Below are 21,585 nucleotides of genomic sequence, written 5' to 3'. Positions count from 1 at the left end.
TAATCTATTATATAAATATAATTATTGTAGTCTCATAATGTTCCTTTAAACTCTCAAATGATAACTATGACATGTTTTGATGATTTAAGCCATGTCTTTAAAAAAAATAAAATTTGCTTAGAATGAAAGGAAATTTAAGTCAAATCACATTCCCAGTTAAATAATCAACAGATTTCTTACCTTGCTGCATCTGTGGATGTGTTGTGTAACTGGAAGGATGGGAATATGGCATGTATCCTGCAGGGCTTTGTGGGGCATATGGACTAGGCACTGGGCTATTTTGCTGTGGCATAAATCTGTTCCCAGAGCTTGTTTGTGGTGGCACAAACCGGCTAAACCCAGAAAAAGAATATCACGATAGGAAATAATTAAGATATAATATAATAATTAAGATATCCTTAAAGTTTAACTGTCATAAAATTCTCCAAACTTTAATTATAAATTCTATGTAAACAAAAGTAATCTGTAAAATATCCAGGTAATTATAAGAATAATTAACAATTCACAGAGAAACAAAGTACTTTATAAAAATAAAGTCTTTATTTTTTTAAAAAGTACTCATCTATAAAATCTCTAAACTCTATAAATGTACAGAAATGATGTTAATCATAGAAAAGAGTTCAGGTCTTTTGTGCAAAGCTTATTCTGATGTGTATTCTAGTAGATGCCACTTAACCAATGCTAAACGAGACTAGAGCTGTTACACCTGGAGGAACATTCTTCCACTTTGCACATCACTGTCAATGTGCTGTATGAAATAACCTGGGTTATTCCATACCTAAATATATGCTATATATTTACTAGCATACTAGTTATGGGAAAAAGTACACAGAAAATGAAAAAAATTACCTGGAGGGGCTATGTGAGATAGTGGTTTGTTGGTAATTGGAAGATGCAGGACTGCTGTGCATGGAATTCTGAGAAAGTTTATACTGAGACATCATTATTCCTATGCAACACACAAAAATATTAAGTATGTTAGTCTTTTAATAGTGAATTATCCGTTAAAAATACTTAAATCAGACCTTCGGAACAAACATTCGAAAGTTCTTTTACATTGCTTTCATATTGAGAAGCAAAACACCAGAAACAGAAATCTGTAAATTGCAAACATCCTTTTACCACATGATTAATGCAGGACCAATGTCAGAGACTGTGGGACCCAGTAGAAAAACAGGCTAAAAAATCTCAGTGTCTTACCACTCTGTACATATCTGCTCTGCAAGCTTTTCTCCCTGAAAATGTTAGGACTCCTGGCCAGGACGGCCTGTAGCAAGACCGGTACATCACCTTCTGGGTCATCACTGCCAAGATTATCTTTCAACTCTCTGGCATTAAAAGAAATATTATAAAAAGAAAAATTAAATTTTTGTTTGATTAACTTAAAAGAATCCCTGTTGTACATAACTTAAGATAGTAATTCACTAGTAAAACTAAGAAAAGGGGAGCAGAAAGCCAAGATTTATGGTCTGAAAAGAAATCATGTATATATATTCAACAGTAATCTTTTTTTTTTAAAAATTGAGTAGAGGAGAATTTAAAAAAGATCTCAAAGTATGTAAAAAATTAAAATACATTTATGAAGGCTTTAAATAAAAATGTTAAATAAAGGCAATGTTTTAATATTTCTATTCTGCATGTATTTGTTCTTCTTATTAAATATCACACCTAGAAAGAATTAATTAATTAATTATAAAACTCAATAAATTACTGAAGGCTTATCTCTGGCAGTTCAAATCTACTAATGGCTCTAGAAAGATGAGCAGTCTCCTCCCATTAAATGTTCAGCTTTGGAAACAAGATGAAGGGTCATTGTAAGTAAAACTGATTAGATGAGACACTAAGTTTTGAGTGAATTCTTAAGTAGTTTCCCATCAAATAAATCCTAACTCTTTATGTGCTATTTATTTCACATTTCACTTACTTTAAAATAGCATTTGGTGAAACTAAAATATATCAAGAAAGCAGATGAGACAGACACATATTAAGATGAATAAAAAGAAAGGCAATATGCCTTACAGGGGATAATTAGCACACCACCACTACAGAAAAGGAAGACACAGAGAAAGACCTAAGAAAGACAGTCAACAGCAGATAATACAGGCAGACAGGCAAGATTAACAGATATTAATGGAAATGAGAATTACAAGGAGGAAGTAAGAAAGTATGTATGTATTATATTTAGTTATGTAATAAAATGTATATAAAGCTTTTACTCAATTTACAATAGAAGAAAAAAGTGACAGACCATTCAGACACTGCAGAATAGAACACCTAGTGTGACAAACTATTAGTATTGCATCTACTTCTCAGTTTTTCTACCAGAAAATTCATATGTAGTTTGGTGTAGTGGGCCTATTGTTCAAAATGGCTTTGCTACTTGGCTGGGTGGTAACAAGCAAATAGAATGTGTTAGTCTAGCCAGCAGGGGACTGGCTGGTTTCACCATTCCACCAAGATAAACTGAGCAGGTTCAGCAGCAGAAATCTGGGAATCTCACCACTAGCAAGAAAGAAGCAACAGGGCAGCAGCAGTGGCAGTAGCAGAGAACCAGAGACCTAACGTCAGAGAGAGCTGACATGGGACTGCTACTTGACAGACACAGAGCTGGGGGCCTTTGCTCACACTTGCAAAAGGACTGGTGGTAATGTCATAATTAACAGTACTAAAAGAGCTTTATAACACTAGCCTAAAGTAGCAAAGCTGAAGGCTCAAGGACCTATGAGAAAAAGTCAGAAGCTGTCCTAAGAAATTGCATCCTGTTGACAATCTAAATTGTAATCTGCTAATTTCCCTAATAAACCCCATAAACTTGAGTACATTTATGTGGTCTCTGAGCTCCTGCAAGGGATTCTGGACTCAGGAGAGCAGTAGGACTCCTGCTGGAATTAGTACAAAGATGTGTGGCAGCATGTCTGACCTACTGGGAATCGGTTGTTATTGTGGAGGCCAATGATGGGGACAGTTTCACTCTACAGGTAAAGATCATGGCTGTCAATCCAAAAGCAGTTGGTTAATATCCACCAGCCACTTCTCAGGAGAAAGATGGGCAATCTCACCCTGTGCAATATACAGCCTCTGAAAACTCACTAGACAGCCAGCTATGAGTTGGTTTAGACTCGATGGCAATGAGTTGAGCTCAATTATTTTATTTCTCTAAATAATGTATTTTTAAATAAAAATATTAATTCAAGAATGGAATACATGATTATCACTATATAGTGATTGAGAAGAGACAGTTAAAGATTTAACATTTTTAGCACAATGGACAAAGGAAGATTTTACATGGATAGCTGAAGATTTAACATTTTTTACATCTTTTTTGATCTCCAAACACACTGTCCTCAAGTAGGAACCAATGCAAGACTGTCTATCTTTCTTGGGGTGGCTAGTGGATTAAAACAGCGATATACACAGCCTTTGGGTTTGCAGGGCAAAGCTCTACGTATGGAATATGCAACCAGTGGGCCCTACTTTTGTGTTAAGATAGTAAAATGTTTCAATTTTAGACATTTACTTAACACGTAAGAAATGAAAATAGTATTCATGTTTGTAAGTCTATAAATACACTGCATGAATTAAAACAACATTATTTTTAAGTCTGTGTCAAAAGGGAACTCTGGCGATATAGTTTGTAGGGAGGTGTGCTGTTAACCCAAAGGCTGCAATACTAGTTGTTCCATGGGAGAAAGAAAGATGGTTAATCTCCTTGCATGCATTTTACAGCCTCAGAAACTTGCCAGAGGGTCAGTTATGAGAGGGTTTTACCTTGAAGGCAATGAGTTTGAGAGTTTACTGTGTAAAAATACACTTGAGTATTTTTGTACACTTGTGTACAATAAATTCTCAAAAATTAGTCCAGATGTTTTTAGCAGTCTTCCATGAAGTCTGTCTTTGAGTTGTTGTTATAGACAGTCTCCAAATTAGGAATGAATTTGTTACTGTCATTCAGCTGAATTTGTTTATAAGAAGGAAAAGTGACATACAGTACATATCCAAGGTCAGTTATTTTAATGTCTATTTTAGTGTGTAGTACACAATTTATGTAAAAAACATTAAAGAAACATTTTCAGATACCTTGAAAACATCTCTAACATAGAGTAATAATTAAATTTCATTAATATTTTATACATTAAATCTATATTCTCACTTGTGCATAGATGTATTATAGTGTGTATGAAAAAATTCAAAATAAAAGTAAAATCAGAAATACTAAATCTATTTTAAGATCAAACATTTCTACTTTCTTGATGTAACAGATTGTACTTACATGTGATCTGTTGATACCTGGGTGAGGCTGTGGACAAGCTGTGATACCAGATTATCATCCCTACAGGACAGAAGGCAGTTTACCTCTTCTGCTATCCGTGCGTTAAAGAGAAGGCTCTTTGTAGTTGTAGCAGGCAAAGGAGAAGGAAGAGGCAGCTGGTTCAGGACTGTGGGGGGGGGGACGGGGACGACAGATTATTAGATACTGAGTGACTAAAAAGATCTCTTTAGTGTTTATACTGCAATTAAAAACAAATTACACTGTGAATATAATTAATGTTACTGAATTGTAGGCAAATGGTAAAACAATTCTTAAAAATTTTTAAATGTGGCACACTATTTTTAAGGCATGCTTCTAATTTTTAAAGAAACCTTGGTTAATTCCTCAATGTTCAAAAAACATCAGTTCACTATAATAGATTAACAGAACTCTGGTGATCGAGTGGCAAGAAGCTACACTGCAATCTCAAAGGCACGCGTTTTGAGGCCACCAGCTGCTCTGTGGGAGAAGGACGGGCAATCTACTCCTGTGCGATTAACTAACTCTGAAAAGTCAATGGAGGGAGGGTAAGCAATGGTCGGTTCTGACTCTACTGCACACAACAACAACTCTCCAAGAATAAAACTCACATCTTTAGTACTAATGCTTGTTTTTAATTTCTTAACATTTTAATAGTTAACAAATGACTATAAAAAATGAGGTCAGATTACCTTGCAAGGTAGCTGAAATTAGAATAAATGTATTAATTTCATTTATTCTTGTATAGTTTTATCAGAATCACCAGTACTTTCATATTAAATATATGAAATGACACTTGACTTCAAACTACAAATGGTGGCAAAGCTGTGGAGAGATTGGAACTCTTATTCTCTCATGGTGGGAATGTAAAATGATACAACAACTACGGAAGGCTGACTGGCACAAAGGATATACTCTAAAGTAACCAGAGCCCCGACTCAAACAGATGTATGCACATCTGTGTTTATTGCTGCATTATTCACAACAGCAAAAAGATGGAAGCAACCCACGTGCCCATCAACAAAAAACTATAGTAACAAAAAAACCCCTACCAATGGAATATTACACAGCATTGAAAAGTAACAGCATCACATTACACAACATGGAGGAGTCTTGAGGACATTATACTAAGTGAAAACTCTTAGTCACAAAATGACATATACAGCATAACATTGCTGTTATAAAACAGGACAGACATGAGGGGGATGGGGGAAAAGTGGATAGATAATTAATACTGCATTTGAAGAGATGAGGGGAAGAACTGTCCAAAAGGAATATATGAGTACCCATTATATGTATGAGAACAATCTGGAACAAGGGGTGCATCACAGGGTGGGCTACGGGAAGGGGAGGGAGAAAGTGTGCAACAATGACTAAATAAAAAAAAGATACTTGACTTATCAGATGAATAAGGACATATTTTCTAAAAAGCTTTAATATATAAAAAAAATAAATCTCTAGCTTTGGAAGAATATTAAAAGACTTGCACTTTGGAAGAAAAATGATATCTAAGGAACTATAATTAGAAATGCACAAATTGTTCTCTTTTCTCTTTAGTCTATTCAACAGCAAACAAAAACACACAAACCTTTTTTAGGAGTTTACATTCAGCTATTGTCTCCTCATCTAATGGAAATGGATTCCTTTGCCTAAAAGGTCAAAAAAGCTAACTAAATCTTTGTTTGGGGCCAATTTGTCCAAAGAGGAGCCAAGTTTTGTTACTTTTCTTCTTTTAATTATCAATAATACAGAAAACAAATCAGTACTGAGGTAAAGCTTATAGGACAGACAATCTTTTAAAATATGAAATGCATTATAAGTCATGGAGAGGAAAAGCAAAAAGAAGTATCTGGCAATAGAACTAATTTTGTATTCCTCTAGAAAGTTTATGTCTTGGTAGTAACACAATATAATAAAAACCATGTTGTCAATTTTGTTAGATACCACTGAGTCAGCTCTGACTATTTAATGACTCTGTAACAGGGAGATTTGGTGGCCTAGTGGCAAGAAGCTGTGCTGCAATCCTGAAGGCACAAGGTTTGAGGCCACCAGCCTACCCATGAGAGGTGGATGGGCAATCTCCTCATGTGTGATTAACTGCCTCTGAAAACCTGGTGGAGTGTCAGCTATGGGTCAGGTCCAACTCTACAGTACAGAACAACAACAACAGCAACAACAACAACAACAACAACAACATGTCTATAACAGAATCTCATGATGGTCTATGTACAGGTTTCACATGAGTAAAATAAAATGTTCTGGAATTTTCATCCCTTGCAAAGTTATCCATAACTTGCTATCATCTATACTGTTAAATATCTTTGCAAAGCCAATGAAACAGTAATAAATTAACAACTTGCCGATAAACTCTGCTTTCAGCCAAGATGCATTTGATCTAAGAACAATATCCCTTATTGAAACTCCTCTCTGAATCCAGCTTGAATTTCTGAAGAATATCATCAGGAAACTGTCATTTTTTATTTATCTACAGCAAATTTTACTTGTGATACAAATGGTATTACTTTAATTTCTGCATTTTATTGGATAACTTAATTTTAGACTGGGCACAAAGATGTATCTCTTTTAACTGGTTGGCCAAGTAGCTGTCTTCCAAATTTTTCAGCATATGCGTGAGCCCCTCCAGCGATGAATATGTTTCTTGAAATATCTCAATTTTCCATCAATTCTTGGAGCTTTATTTCCCCCCAGTGCTTTGAATATCCCTGGCTCTTACTCTTACGCTACTTCCTGAAAAAGGTCAGCATTGACCAATTCTTTTTGATACAAGAACTCTGTGTATTCCTTTCATCTACTTTTGATACTTCCTAAGACATTCCCATAAAATCCTTCAACACTGAACTTGAGGGCTTTAATTTTTCTGTCAGTTCTTTCAAACCAACAAATACTGACTGTTCTTTCCTTTGTTTCCTAACTTTCTCTCTGCACATTTTCTGATATTTTGATTTGTCTTCTTGAGCTGCCTTCTGAAAGCTTCTCTTCTTCTCATACGTCAATGTTTCTCACCTTCACTTCAGCTTTTCTATATTATAGAACAAGCTTCAATCTCTTCTGACATTCATTTATTTTGCGTTCCCCTGTCCCTGTCTTTCTTATGATGCATTGGGTCAGAAATGATGCATAGCTGACCCTCTAATGGGTTTTCAAAAACTACATTGCCAAGAAGGAGACTGCCCATCTTATTTTCACAGAGCGGCTAGACTCAAATCATCTACTTCTTGGTTGGTACTGCAATTCTCTGCTACTAGGCCACCAGATCTCCTTTTTCTTTCTGATAAAGACCTTTCCCCCCTCTTCATATATGATGCTTTTATTGTTAGGCGCTATCATGTGGCATATGTCTCATAGTGGCCCTATGAAAAAACAGATCTGCACCTTGTCCTATTCTGTGCCATCTTCATAAGTCCTGATATACTTGTTAGATACCATTGCTCAGTCACTGTGAATTCATGTGGTTGAGGGTCTAACTCTTTTCTTGAAACTCCACCTTTCTAAGCATGATGTCTCTTTCCAAGGAATAGCCTCTCTTAGCAACATGTCCAAGAATGTGAGTGAAACTTTATCACCTTTGTCTCCAATGAGCACAATGGCTGCACCTTCTCCATGACAACTATGTTTGTTGTTTTAACAATCCATCGGATGGTCAGTATTATTCTCCAACACCACAACTCAAAGGGGTTGATTGTTCTGTCATTCTTAATAACTGTCCGGCTCTTGGGTGCACAGAAAGTGATTGAAAAGACCATGGTCTGAATCAAGCCTTACTCATCAAACTGACAACACTGTTCTTCAGCAATGACAGTGGACTTTCCCAGTGCAATATATCTCTTGATCTTCCGACTTCTGGTGTCAAGTGTGTTGATTGCAGATGCAAGTAAGATGAAGTCATTAAAAATTTTAATCTTCTCTCCATCTCTCATGATGTTCCCTATCAGACCAGAATTAAGAATTTTCGTTTTCTTCATTTTGAGATGTAATCTGTATAGTAGGCTGTAGTGTTTTATATTTGGCAGCAAGCACTGCAAGTTGCCCTCACTAAAAACAATTCAAGTGTTCTTGGATGTCCATTCTTCTTAATGTTACCCATAATTTGTTATGATCCACACAGTCAAATATCTTTACATAACTAATAAATCACCAAAAGACATTCTTCTGGTATTCTCTGCTTTAAACCGGGATCCACCTGACATCAGTAATGACATCCCTGATGCCACAATCTCTTTTAAACCAGCTTGAACTTCTGGAAGTTCTTTATGTACTGTTCTAGTAATTTTTTATGATTCAGGAATATTTTGCTTGCATGTGATATTAATGATATTGTTTAATAATTTCCACATTCTATTGGATCACCTTTCTTAGGATAGAAACAGGCTGCTGTCCAAATTTCGTGGCACAGACTGGTGAGCACATCTGTTAGTGGAAATATGTCAACTGGTATTCCATTGATTTCTAAGGCCTTATTTTTTGTCAATGCCTTCAGTACAGCTTGAACTTCTTCCTTCATTACACATGGCTCTTGATCATATGGTACTTCCTGAAATATTTCAGTGTCAGTCAATTCTTTTTGATACAGTGCCACTGTTGTACTCCCTTCATCTTTGTGATGTTTTTGAGTTACCCAATAATCATACAGTCTTCAACTGTTAGTATTTAATGCATCAAATTTGTTCTCAAGATAGCTTCTAAATATGGACAGAATTTAATTTTCTTCAGCTTCACTTTGAATTTGCATGGTAGCAATTACCTATTCTACAACTGGCCACCTGCCTTGTTCTGACTGATGATGATGATGAGCCTCTCCACCGTCTCCTTCTACAGATAAAGGTAATCTGCTTCCTGTAGTGAGTTTCAATGTTTTCTTACCTGATTCACCCTAACCATACTACTTTCTTGCTAGTCTAAACATTATAAATTAGTCACGCTAATTTCCCAAGGTCAAAGTTAAAGACCTTTCTATTTCCTCCTCTAAAATAAGCAGGAAAAGAAAACAGCAAAGTAACATTTGGAGGATTCAGAGCATCAGACAAAGAATAAGAAAATTATTTTCTCATAGATCCTTTAATATAAGCCTCAACTCTTGCAAAATGTTACTCAAAGAAAAGCATACCATTTTCTCACTTTGTGCCCTTCGACCTCATGTCTTTATAAGGACTAACATGTGGATAGCTCATTTTCCTCAATTATTTCGGAACTCAGGAGAGTTCGAGGTGGCTACTAAAAGAATGAATTCCTTAAAAAGTTTATCTTAAATAAGAGTCTGGAATGAGGGTTGCAGAGTGGAGTACACTTAGGGTGGGGATGAAAGGGTCCTGGGGGGGGGGGGGATTGTATACCAATGAAGGAATTTTTCTTTTACTTTTCAAAGAGAAGAGTGGGGTGGGCGGGGAGAAAAGTGCAACAATGAATGAATGGAAAAACACAATCTCTGTAAATGTTTATGAAATTAATAATAATAATATTAATAATAAAAATAAACTTTAGATTGTTATATGCAAATTTCATGCTTTTTTTGGAGGTAATTTTCCCTAATAATCTTTGGTGTGGTCTTCAGTACTTATTTTTCATTTATAATATAAAAACCATTTAACAAACATCTACAACCAATTCTCAATAGGCAAAAAAACCCCAAACAGAATTAGAAACAATTTTTGCTACAGTCTTTCTTAAATCATTGTTAACAAAGAATACAATTGAAATTGGATAAATAAACCAAACTTACGGTCTGTGAGACTAGCAATCCCCGCAAGAGTAGTGATGGGAACATGGGGCATATCCCCATTCATCCTGAAGTTCTGGAATGGTGATGTCTACAGAAGTACTTAGTTCAGGTGCCAGCTGTCATTACTTCCCATTTCCCAAACACTGTAATAACACACACAAAAAGGACAACTGTAACAATATGTCAAATAGAATAGTGAATATTATTGCAATGCATCAATTCATTTAGTCCTGAAAACAGCTTATTAAGGTGGACACTGGAAGTCCTGAATTGTGGAGTGCAAAGTGACTATGGTGCCGCCTCAAAGATGGACTCTGAGTTTGGGAACCTGGCACAGATGCGGCATGTGATCTCCTACGGCCTGTCATCCTTCCAACAGTGCACCTTCCCTCACAATTTCAGCAAGGGCTCCACAACATGCTGTGCTGCACTCAGGCATCTGTGCTGTGTGTCGTGCTCCCATTTGTAGTCTTTTATCTTGTCTACACACGGGACAATGAGCAGTTTGAGAAACTGAAAAGGAAGAATCCAGCTGCCTACGAAAATGACAAGTGAGCATCTCACCTGGATAATGGTTTCCTGTCTTTGAAAGACCCGTTTCTGGGAGAGAGGAGTCTCTAAGTCTGTGTTGTAGTGTCTTGAAGACAATAAATTTATTATTTGCTGCTCAAAAAAATAAAAAGCTGGACACTGCTGCTCTAACGGCACAATGAATATGTGCTCAGCTACACGGAAAAACTAAACCTACCAGGTGCTTCACAGAAGAAAGGTGAAGCAGTCTACTTCCATAAAGATTTACAGCCATAGAATGTCAAGAAAGTGGTTCTACTCTGTCCATCAGGTCAGTATGAGTTGAAATTGTATTTGACAGTAGTAGGCTTGGGTTTTTGGCTTATGGTGGGTACTATTATAACCTAGTACATAAACTGATAAAACCGTTTATAAGATTTATGGAGCAAGGATTAGAGTCCAGGCAATCTGACTCCAGAGTTTGTGTTCTTAACTACTATACTACAATGCCAGACAGGAATATTTCAATTTTGACAAAAACCATTAACTCTTCTGAATATCAAGAATTTAGGTTCACAGTTAAGCTTCAACTACCTTTCAGACTGTGTGCCTCATCTTTCTCTAATAAAAATCATCCTTTCCAACCAAAATGACAAACACACTGTCTTGGATCAACTTTGGTTATCTCCATCTTTAAATATTTTCCTGAGACATTCTCCTTAGTTCAAATCCTGTAATTCCTTTAAGACCTAAGGTAAATTACACCTACTTCAGGGCCTCAGACAAATTATTCCAAATCATTCTACTAGTAAAAATGATGTGGTGGACACTTTTACTCTAAACTTCAAGGAAGGTTAAAGAATCACAAATAGGGTCAGTCCAAGGCTGAATCCTATGATGTAGAGATCTGATCTATTCTTTCCAACTTTTTTCAATATGGACACCAGCTGTCACGCTCAAAGCACTGTCTCCTCCTCTGTAAAGAAAAATCTGTTGCAATAGGAACACTGAACCCCCAGAAAACAGTAACCAAGTTATAATTTAGGATTAAAAACAACTTTTTCAATCAGGATCAGCTCTCCTCCAACGTGCTTGCAGGCAAACCTCTGTCTGGCACCCTGCCTCTTGGGCCTCTAGAGAGCTGGCATGGCTTCTGCTTTGCTTAGGCAAGTGTTCTCCCATTCTACCAGTAAGCCTCAGCCCAAAGATGCTCAGCTCACTCACCCCATAGGATGACGAACTTAGTTCCCATAAAGTATTCAGAGGCAGTCCACTCTAACAGCAAGCCTGCTACCCAAAGAGATTTAGCTCTTCCACTCTGTGGGCTTGAAACCTTACAATCTCCTGCTGGTCTCCAAGCTGTACTACTTTTGCTGCTGTTTACTTACAAATGCTTCATACTGTCTAAGTTATTACAGATCTGTGTCTCCTGGGTCCAAAAAGCATACTTTGCTTACGTCTCTACTAGGTGGTAGTTAGATCCCCACTTCCTAGCTCTGATATGGCTTGTTGTAAGCCTAGCAGGATGGTAAAACGGACCAGTCTCTTCATTAGTGCTCCATTCATTCACTCATCTGCATGGTCTTTGTGCCCCACACGGTTCCATGTATCTTATGTGCATAAATTACCAAACTGTCTACCCACAGTGTGCCATAACCTCCATACCTACACAGTAACAACTAATCATTTAACGGGCATTCTAAGGACACAGTTAAAAGGCCATATAAAAGTGATTCAACATACCTCAGTCTCTTAATCTATGTGGAAACCATCATATTGAAAGCCTAATATGGTAAAAATCATGTATTCCTTTATGATATCACCTGAAACTTGTCTTGTTTCACATTCATTTAACATTTACTATCTATGTATTTGTCTTCCAACGCCTGCTGAATGCTCCTTAAGATACAGGCAAATGAGAGAAATAGCACTGTTTCAACTCTTGTTCCGGGAATTTTACCCATGTTATCTACTAAGATACAAACACTCTTAATCTAACCTTAATGAAGAACTTCAAAGACTAGTTTTCAATACAGACTTTACCTCAACATAAAAAAAATCCTCAAAATCCTCACAATTAGAACACAGGCAACATCATAAAATGCAGAAAAAAATTCAAGCTATCAGGGATTTAATTTTATCTGGATCCACAATCAAAATTATTAAATTTCATACAATCAATTAGTTATTCATTTCAAATAACTTTAAAAAAACCACAAATGGCTATTTTATACCTAGGCATTTTCTGATGGACTGCACAGGAATCAGACTGATTACATCTGTGGAAGGAATGTTGGAGAAGCTCAACATCAGCAGCCAAAACAAGGCTAGGTGCTTACTGTGCATTAAATCATCAATTACCCACGTGAAAGTGCCAAATAAGGCTGAAGAAAATGAAAATTCCACGAGAACCAAAATCAATCTGACCCCCTTAAATTTAAAAATCACTGTGAGAACTGATTTGAGGCACTGAACAGCAATGACTGACAACCAGATGATCTGTGGGATGACACTAGGATATTATCCATGAACAGAACAAAAGGTCATTATTACCAAGAGAAGAAAAAGGAAACAACTAAAATTGATGTCAGAAGATACTCTGAAAACTGCACTAGAGCACTGAGAAACCGGATGAGATGCTGAGGCAAAAGAGTTGAACAGAAGATTTCTAAGGGCAGCTTGAGAAGACAAAGCAATTTATTAATTATAAGAGAAGGTACAAAGAGCTGGAGTCAGAATAAAAACAGAACTTGCTTGGCTTTTCTCAAGCAAGCAATTCCAATAAAGCCACCTCTTCTCCCTGCACAAGGTACTACTTTGTCTTGAAAAATGACTGACAGACAAAATGGTTATTTAGTTTGGATACTTGGAAGACATTCTCTCAAAAAGGAGTGAAGCAAACTTGTTACTTCAAGGAAAGTAAATGACAATATTTACTGGCAGTGACAAAGTTCAAGCCCTCAGGTGAAAATAAGAGGGTATCCGCCAGGATGAGTATGACAACGTCCAATACTTAAAACACTTTTTTTGATGAAGGTGATAATGATATCCAGGGAGATCAAATGTAAATTTTTGATAGTGTATAAAATGTGACCATGTTTAAATATCTGCACCATTTGTTGTTGTTTTGTTTCAGAGAATCACCTGCAACTCATAGAGACCCTTCAGAACCCTGCCCTACCCTGAGCCAGTCTCTCCAATACACCTACCCCCATTTCCATGGTTACTGTGTCAAGCCATTTCCTTCAGGGTTTTCCTCTCCTGCACTATCTCTCCATCCTTTCAAGAATGATGTCCTTCCTCCAAGGACTGGTCCCTGCTGGCAACATGCCCAAAGTATGTGAGACAGAGCTTCAAGATCTTTGACTCCAGGGAGCAACTTTGTTTCACTCTCTCAAAGACAGACCTGTTTGTTCCCTTGGTGGTCCGTGGTATGTTCAATATTCTTCTCCAGCACAACTCAAAGGCATCAGTTCTTCTTCTGTCATCCCTACAAACTGTCCAGCTCTCTTATGCATACCAAGTAACTGAAGACCATGGCCTGGATCAGATACAACTTAGTTGCCTGACTGACATCCTGACATCATTGCTCTTCAGCAATTTGGAGAGGCCTCTGACAGAAGTTACCCAATGCAATTCATCTGCATCATTTAGGCATTACTTATGTGACTAACTTATGCAATTTAAAAAATCATGCATTTATAGCAAGACAGTAGTTTTAATGTAAGCAGACAATAAAGTCAATGCTATAGTTTTAAGTCACAACAAATTTTGCAACTGAAGAGATTTTTTGAGTTTTGGTAAATATAAAATTATCCTAAGTTATCTAAAAAGACTATAAAAGTACTAAATAATTTTGTGTGACATCAGACTTTTCACTCATAGTGACCCCAGCAGCTCTGAACCCTGGTCTATTCTGAGCAAACCTTGCTGTCTCTGACACACCTATTCACACACTGCAGTCACCGAGTCAATTCATTTAATCCAGGGTCAGTCTGTCTTTATCTGTCCCCACCCTTCCAAGCATGAAGTCCCTTCTTGAAGGTATGATTCCTCCTGGCCACATGCACAAAGAATCCATGCCTCCAAAAAGCAGCCTCGTTTCACCTTTTCCAGGACAAACCTGATTGTTCTCCTAGCAGTTCATGATAAATTATTTTCTTCAGCACCACGACTCAAAGGTATCAATTCTCGTTCTATCATCCTCAGCCACGGTCCAGTTTTCTGTTGCTTAGCAGGTAATTGTGAAGATCATGGCCTGGATCAGGTGCATCTTTGTCTCTAGACTGATATCATGCACTTTGGTACTGGAGAAGTCTCTGACAACAGATTTTCCCAGTGCAATCTGTCTTTTGATTTCCTGGCTGCTGGTACAAGGAGTGTTGAACGTGGCAAACTGAAGCTGCCAATAATCTCAATCTCTTCACGGTCTATTATGATGCTGTCAATTGGCCCAGTGGTGAAAATCTTTGTTTTCTTGATTTTGAGCTTCAAACACCATATTATCACAGATTAAATGCAAAAGTATGGAAAACCAAGAGTCTTCAGAGATATGCAAAAAAACCAGTACACCTAGGAGTAAAACTAAAGACTATAAAACTCATGAGAGAAAAGCTAGGAACAATTCTAGAAGCCCTAATCTACAGGATGAACAGATATTAAAGCATATGAAAAAAACCTACCACCAGTAAGAAAAACAGATGAATGGGATCGTCTAAGAATCAAATCTCTATGCATATCAGAAAACTTCTCCAAGAGAATAAAAAGGGAATTCATAGACTAGGAAGAAATATTTGACTCACCTGAAAAAGGACTTACATCTAATATTTATAAAATACCCTAGTTCCTCAACACGAAAAAGGTAGACAACCCAGCTGCAAAAAGGGCACAAGATACGAATAGACACATCACCAAAGAAGTTGTTCAGATGGCAAACAACACATGAAAAAATATTAAAAATCCCTAGCTATCAGAGAGATGCAAATCAAAACAACTATGAGAAATCATCTCATCCTAGCAACAACAGCAAAGTTCAAAAGGGCAGCAAAACAACAAATGCTGGTGAGGTGAATATCAGAAATCTATTCATAGCTATTGGGAACGGTACAATCAATTTGGAAGGTGGTCTAATGCTTTCTCAAAAAGCTGGAAATAATGGTGCAACCATTGTGGAAGGCGGTGTGGCGCTTTCTCAAAAAAAAGTACAAATAGAGATACCATTTGACCCAGCAATCCCATTACTGGGAATATACCCCAGAGAGACCATGTCTGCCATCCAAGCAGATATATGCACACCCATGTTTACTGCAGCTTTGTTTACAATAGCAAAGAGTTGGAAGCAGCCTAAGGGCCCATCAACAAATGAATGGATAGAGAAGCTGTGGTATATCCACACAATGGAATACTACGCAGCACTGAAAAACGAACTAATGCAATATTATTCAAAGTGGGTGACCCTGGAGGACATTATGCTGAGTGAAATATCTCAGTCACAAAGGGACAAATACTGCATGGTGCCACTGTTGTAGAATGGGTCTGACATCAGGGTGGGTGTATGACAGAAAAAACTGGATAAATTATGTATATTGTATTGAAACAGATGAGGGAAAGAACAGATTAGAAGTGATATATGATTGAGTATTATGGTTAGCACAGGAATCCAGAATTAAGGAATTGTATACTAATGAAGGAATTTTTTTTCTTTCTCTTTTCAGAGGGGGAAGCGAGCTGGTGGGGAGGGGTGGACAGGGAGAAAATTGCAGCAATGAATGAATGGAAATCCAAAACCTCTATAAAAAAAAAAGCTGGAAATAGAAATGCTATTTGACCTAGCAAATCTACTACTGGGAATATATCCTAAAGAAACCAGATGCACAACTCAAACAGATGTTTGCACACTCAGGTTTATTGCTGCATTATCCACAGGAGCAAAGAGATGGAGGCAGCCCAAGTGTCCATCAACAAGCTAATGGACCGAAAAAAAAAAAAAAAACCAAAAACTACGGTATAGTCACATAATGGAATATTACACAGCACTGAACAATGAACTCTTAAAACATGGCTGAGCCTGGAAGACATGGTGCTGAGTGAAATATCTCAGTCACAAAAGGACAAGAACTTCGTGCACACCCATGCTTATTGCAGCTTTGTTCGCAATAGCAAAGAGCTGGAAACAACCTAAGTGCCCATCAATAAACAAATGGATAGAGTAGCTCTAGTATATTCACACAATGGAATACTATGCAGCACTGAAAAACAAGAAACTCATGAAATACTATGCAAAATCGATGACCCTGGAGGACGTTATGCTGAGTGAAATATCTCAGTCACAAAAGGACAAATATTGCTTAGGACACTATTGGAAAATGGGACTGACATCAGGATGGAGGGAAGACAGAAAAGGAGGGGAGGAATGATGTATATTGCATTGAAACAGATGAGGGAGAGAACTGTTTAAAAGGGATATATGAATGGTATTCTTGTCATTACAGAAGTCCACAGTGAAGGCTGCATAGTGGAATGGACTTGGGTGGGGGGAGGGCTTGCATAACAATGAAAGGCTATTTCTTTATTTTCAAGGAGAAGAGTGAACTGGGGAGGAGGGAGTGGGTAGGGAGAAAAGTGCAACAATGAATGACTGGAAACCGTAAGTCTCTGTAAACTTTCATTAAAATTAATGGGGGAAATAAAAAAAGGACAAGAACTTCGTAACACCACTGTTATAAAATGAGACTGACATAAACACTGCATTGGAACCCATGAGGGAAAGGACTGTCTAAAAGGAATGTATAAATTAGACATTACAAGAAGTGCACTGCAAAGTGGACAAGGGGAGAGGGAAGGAGGAAAATGAAAATGTGCAACAATGAATGAAAACTCAATTTCTCTGTAAACTCTCACTAAAATCACAATTAAAAATTTACACCCCACAACCCCGAATACAATGTCAAGTTTTTCAGTTTGGGAAACATGAGTTACTTTTCACAAAAATGCATTTCTTACAATATGTAGTGAATTTACATTGTTCATTTTAAACTAATGGAGAAATATTTTAAAATGTTCTTAGTTTTAATTTCTAATACAGTAAATATTGATAAAGCTCACTGTCTTTAGAATCAATCAGATAAGCAGAGTTGTAGACATGCAGAGTCAAGTTGAAGTAAATCTAAAACCAAACCTGAGGCCATCAAAGTCATTGTCAACTCACAGTGACCCTACAGGACAGAACAGAACCATCCACTACAGGATTTACAAAATTGTAATCTTACCAATTAAGAATGTCTGTGTTTCACTGACTATGCTTTTGAGTCTGTGGATCACAAGCTATGGCTGAGTCTGAGAAGAATGGAAATCCCAGAACATTTGAGTGTGCTAATGGGAAACCTATACTTGGACCAAGAAGCAGTTGTCAGAATAGAGCAAAGAGAAACTACATGGTTCAAAATGAAGAAGGGGGTCCATCAGGGGTGTATTCTGTCTCCATACCTTTTCAATCTGTATGAAGAGCAGATCATCCGAGACACTGGGCTGCACGAGGAGGAATGTGGCATTAGGATTGGTGGAAGAGTCATCAACAACCTGTGCTATGCAGATGATAAAACCCTGCTTGTGAAACTGAGGAGAACCTGAAGCGCTTGCTGCAGAAGGTCAAGGACTGCAGTCTTCGATATGGATTGAAGCACAATATCAAGAAAACAAAGATTCTCACCACTGAACCAATTGGCAGTATCAGTATGGATGGTGAAGAGATTGAGATAGTTAGCAGTTTTAGTTTACTTGGTTCCACAGTCAACACTCTTGGTAACAGCAGCCAGGAAATCAAGAGACGAAATACGTTGGGAAAGTCAGCTGTCAGGGACCTCTCAAGAGTACTGAAGAGCAATGACTTTAGGCTAGAGACTAAGGTGCGCCTGCTCCGGGCTATAGTCTTTGCAATTACGTGCTATGCATCATAGAGTTGGACAGTGACTAGGAATGATAGAAAGAGAATTGATGCCTTTGAGCTGTGGTGCTGGAGAAGACTGTTGAATATATCATGGACTGCTAGGAGAACAAACAAGTTTCTCCTGGAGAAGGTGAAACTGGAATGCTCCTTGGAGTCAAAGATTCTGAAGCTCTGTCTGACATACCTTGGGCATGTTCCAAGGAGGGACTGGTCCTTGTAGAGGGTTCTCATGTTTGGGAGAGTGGAGGGACGACAGTGCAGGAGAGGAAGACCCTAGATGAGAAGGATCGATTCTGTGATTGGAGTGGTGGGAATGAGTGTGTTTGAGACGGCGAGGCTGGCACAGGATAGAACGGCGTTTAGGGCTCTTGTACATAGGGTCGCTATGAGTCACAAGCGACTCAATGGCACATAACAATAACAACAACAATCTTAGCAAAAGCAGACTGTCACATAGTCAAGAATTTAACCATTATGCCACCCCTTTTAAGGCCTAAGAATTACTTGGTTACAACAAGCAAGTTATGAGGAGGCTTTTATTGGCAGGGTGTAACTGCCAATATTAGTCAGAATGCAGCCACATATAGCATAGAGAAGGCTAAGTATCAGCATCAGACCAACAATCAACAAGCACTATAAGGGAAAGTTGAAAAAAAGTTTGGCTAGTTCAAGAGGGCATGAAACCTTTACAAAGCAGTAACCAAATAAAATAAAAAGCAAGTCTGTTGCTGTCCAATGGTGTCTAACTCCTAACAATCTTGTGGGTAGAACAGAATTAAAGTAATTGAAGTCAATAAGGTTCCCAAGGTCATGACATTCCAGAAGCAGATAATAAACAGAACTCTTAGGAGACACTTCTGGGTAGGTTTGAACCACGAATCTTTTTTTTTTTTTGAACCACCAATCTTTTGGCTAGTTCTCAAGTTCTTAACATCCTACAGAGAACATGAGATAAATTATTTCATTCAAATGAATATTCAGTTTTTAACATGATATAAAATAACCTAGGTGGAGCAATAGGGAGCTTTGGTGCTCTAGTGAGGAAGGAGTTGCAAGTCTATCCAAAGGCAGGCAGTTTGAATGCACAAGGTGCTTTGAGAGAGAAAGGACAATCTACTATCATCTGATTCACAGCCTCCAAAAACTTGCTAGAGGGTCAGTTATGAGTCAGTTCCAACTCAATAGCACATAACAACTTTAGGTAGAACAAAGGTTAGAGCACTTGCTTGATAACCAAAAGATAACAGTCCACGAGAAAACTGGTGATCTGTTTCTGTAAAGATTAAAAATCAATAAAACAAGGTTACTGCTCCGAGTCAATTTTGACTGTTACCCTCCATCAAGTTTCCAAGGCTGTAAATCTTTTAAAAAGGCCACTGCCTGTTTTACTCCCAAGGAGCAGGTGCTGGATTGAAAACACTGACTTTTAGGTTAGCAGACCCCATAGAACAGTTCCACTGTATCCTACAGTGTTGCTGAATTTGGAATCAACTTTGTAACACAAACATCATGCTGTAATCAACAGACACATTAAGACATTCTGTAAAATTACTGAACATCTTGTCCTTGTTTTGTTCTGTGCCCCCTAATTTTTCTCCTCTTGGTTTCAGCACAGTTTTTCAGTTATCTTTCAATTTTAATAGCACATGTGTAAGTTCTTGAAATAGATTATGATATTTTACAAATGTGTGCATTAATCAGATTAAAAACATCTGTTTTGTGATTGTTAAGTGTTGTGGAGCTGAAGACAACTCATAGCGACCCGATGAATGAAAGACCTCTGTAGAAGTTGGATTCTACAGAGTATGGGGCTGGAATCCAGTCTGTAAGTTGTCTGCAGTAGCCGGATTCTACAGAGGTTTGTTTGCTGGTTCTGGTGAGGATTAGGGTAGAAAGCTGATTTGCTAATTTGGATGATTTGATTTGGCCTCCTATTTAAAAAACATCTGAGTTTTACTAAATAAAAAAAACTGCAGAAGCAGCATATCCACAGTGGACAAAGTGGGGAAGGCTGAGTCCAACCTTCATTAACTCCACAAAGAGGAACTGTCCCCACCAATAACATCCATACTAAAACTAACAGTTACATAGTCAGATAAGGCCCCTCAACCCCCACTCTGCTGCATCTACTTCTACTAAATATTGGGTCTGATATTCATCACTGTAAACTGATTTCACAAAATTGACTTACTATTGTGAGGTGTATGTATTAAGGAAATAAGTTGGGGAATAGGGGAGGCAAAAGATATCACACAGTAAACACCTAAGTTTGGTGAAAAACAGTGCCAAGCCAGGTTAAACAGCAAGACACAACTCCTCAGCTCAGACAGTATCTCAATGAGTGAAAAATCCAGGTTCAGCCCATCAACAAAATTGCAAGAAGTCTCTGGTTTCCTCAATTGTCCAACAAGGAGAACCCTGAATTCTCGGTCCATCATGCTACACCTTGCCACAATCTCTCTACAGATAGGTTAGCTTGCTCTCTCTTAAGCTGGCCTTGTGGCTATTGACAATGCTGAAGATGATAATCAGCAAGTGAATCATGTTTCAACAGCTTAAAACCATGACCCCAGAAGGGGCAAAGGCAAAGGACATAAAAGGCATTTTCAAAAGTCCTAAAAGCACAAAACTAACCAGCAAACAGAAGTCTACTCCATATCAGCAACCTAAAGCGTAATGCTAACTGATTGTGGGGGTGGAGTTAGATATTGTTAAGGAGGAAATGGAACGTATATTGACATAGTAGGCATTGGTGAGATGAGATGGACCAGCATGGGGCATTTTGAATCGGATGATCATATGATATACTACTCCGGGGATGAAAAGGTGAGGAAAAAATGGGGTTGCTTTCATAGGTAGAAAAGCCATTTATAGATCTGTCTTGAAGTACAATATTGTCAGTGACAGGCAGCACGGGATGACAAAGCAAAATATTACAATGAAATGTGCAAGGAGTTGGAGTCAGAAAATCAAAAGGGCCAAACTCGCTCAGGATATCTTAAGCTCAAGGAACTGAAGGACAAATTCAAACCTCGAGTTGCTATAATTAAAGGATGCTTTCGGCAGAATGTTAAACGATCCAGGAAGTATTAAAAGAAGATGGAA

General features: G+C 37.8%; 1 protein-coding gene and 1 pseudogene across 1 annotated transcript in view; one reads left to right on the top strand and one right to left on the bottom strand.

Annotated features, from left to right (window-relative positions):
• The window catches only part of NIPBL (Nipped-B homolog (Drosophila)), a 251,156-nt gene that overhangs the window by 124,718 nt on the left and 104,853 nt on the right, over positions 1–21,585 (bottom strand). Inside the window, exons 2-6 of the mRNA XM_006889575.1 lie at positions 10,026–10,168; positions 4,271–4,436; positions 1,201–1,328; positions 850–949; positions 181–332 (exon numbers count right to left, since the gene is read on the bottom strand). Of these exons, the coding sequence (XP_006889637.1) occupies positions 181–332; positions 850–949; positions 1,201–1,328; positions 4,271–4,436; positions 10,026–10,089 (610 nt within the window). The 5' untranslated portion in view covers positions 10,090–10,168. The remainder of the gene's footprint in view (positions 1–180; positions 333–849; positions 950–1,200; positions 1,329–4,270; positions 4,437–10,025; positions 10,169–21,585) is intronic.
• LOC102850737 lies at positions 10,333–10,580 on the top strand (annotated as a pseudogene).

Source organism: Elephantulus edwardii, unplaced genomic scaffold, assembly GCF_000299155.1.
Source record: "Elephantulus edwardii isolate Elephantulus edwardi_28Jun2011 unplaced genomic scaffold, EleEdw1.0 scaffold00079, whole genome shotgun sequence".
Taxonomy (NCBI): domain Eukaryota; kingdom Metazoa; phylum Chordata; class Mammalia; order Macroscelidea; family Macroscelididae; genus Elephantulus; species Elephantulus edwardii.
This window is presented reverse-complemented; position numbering and strand designations above follow the sequence as displayed.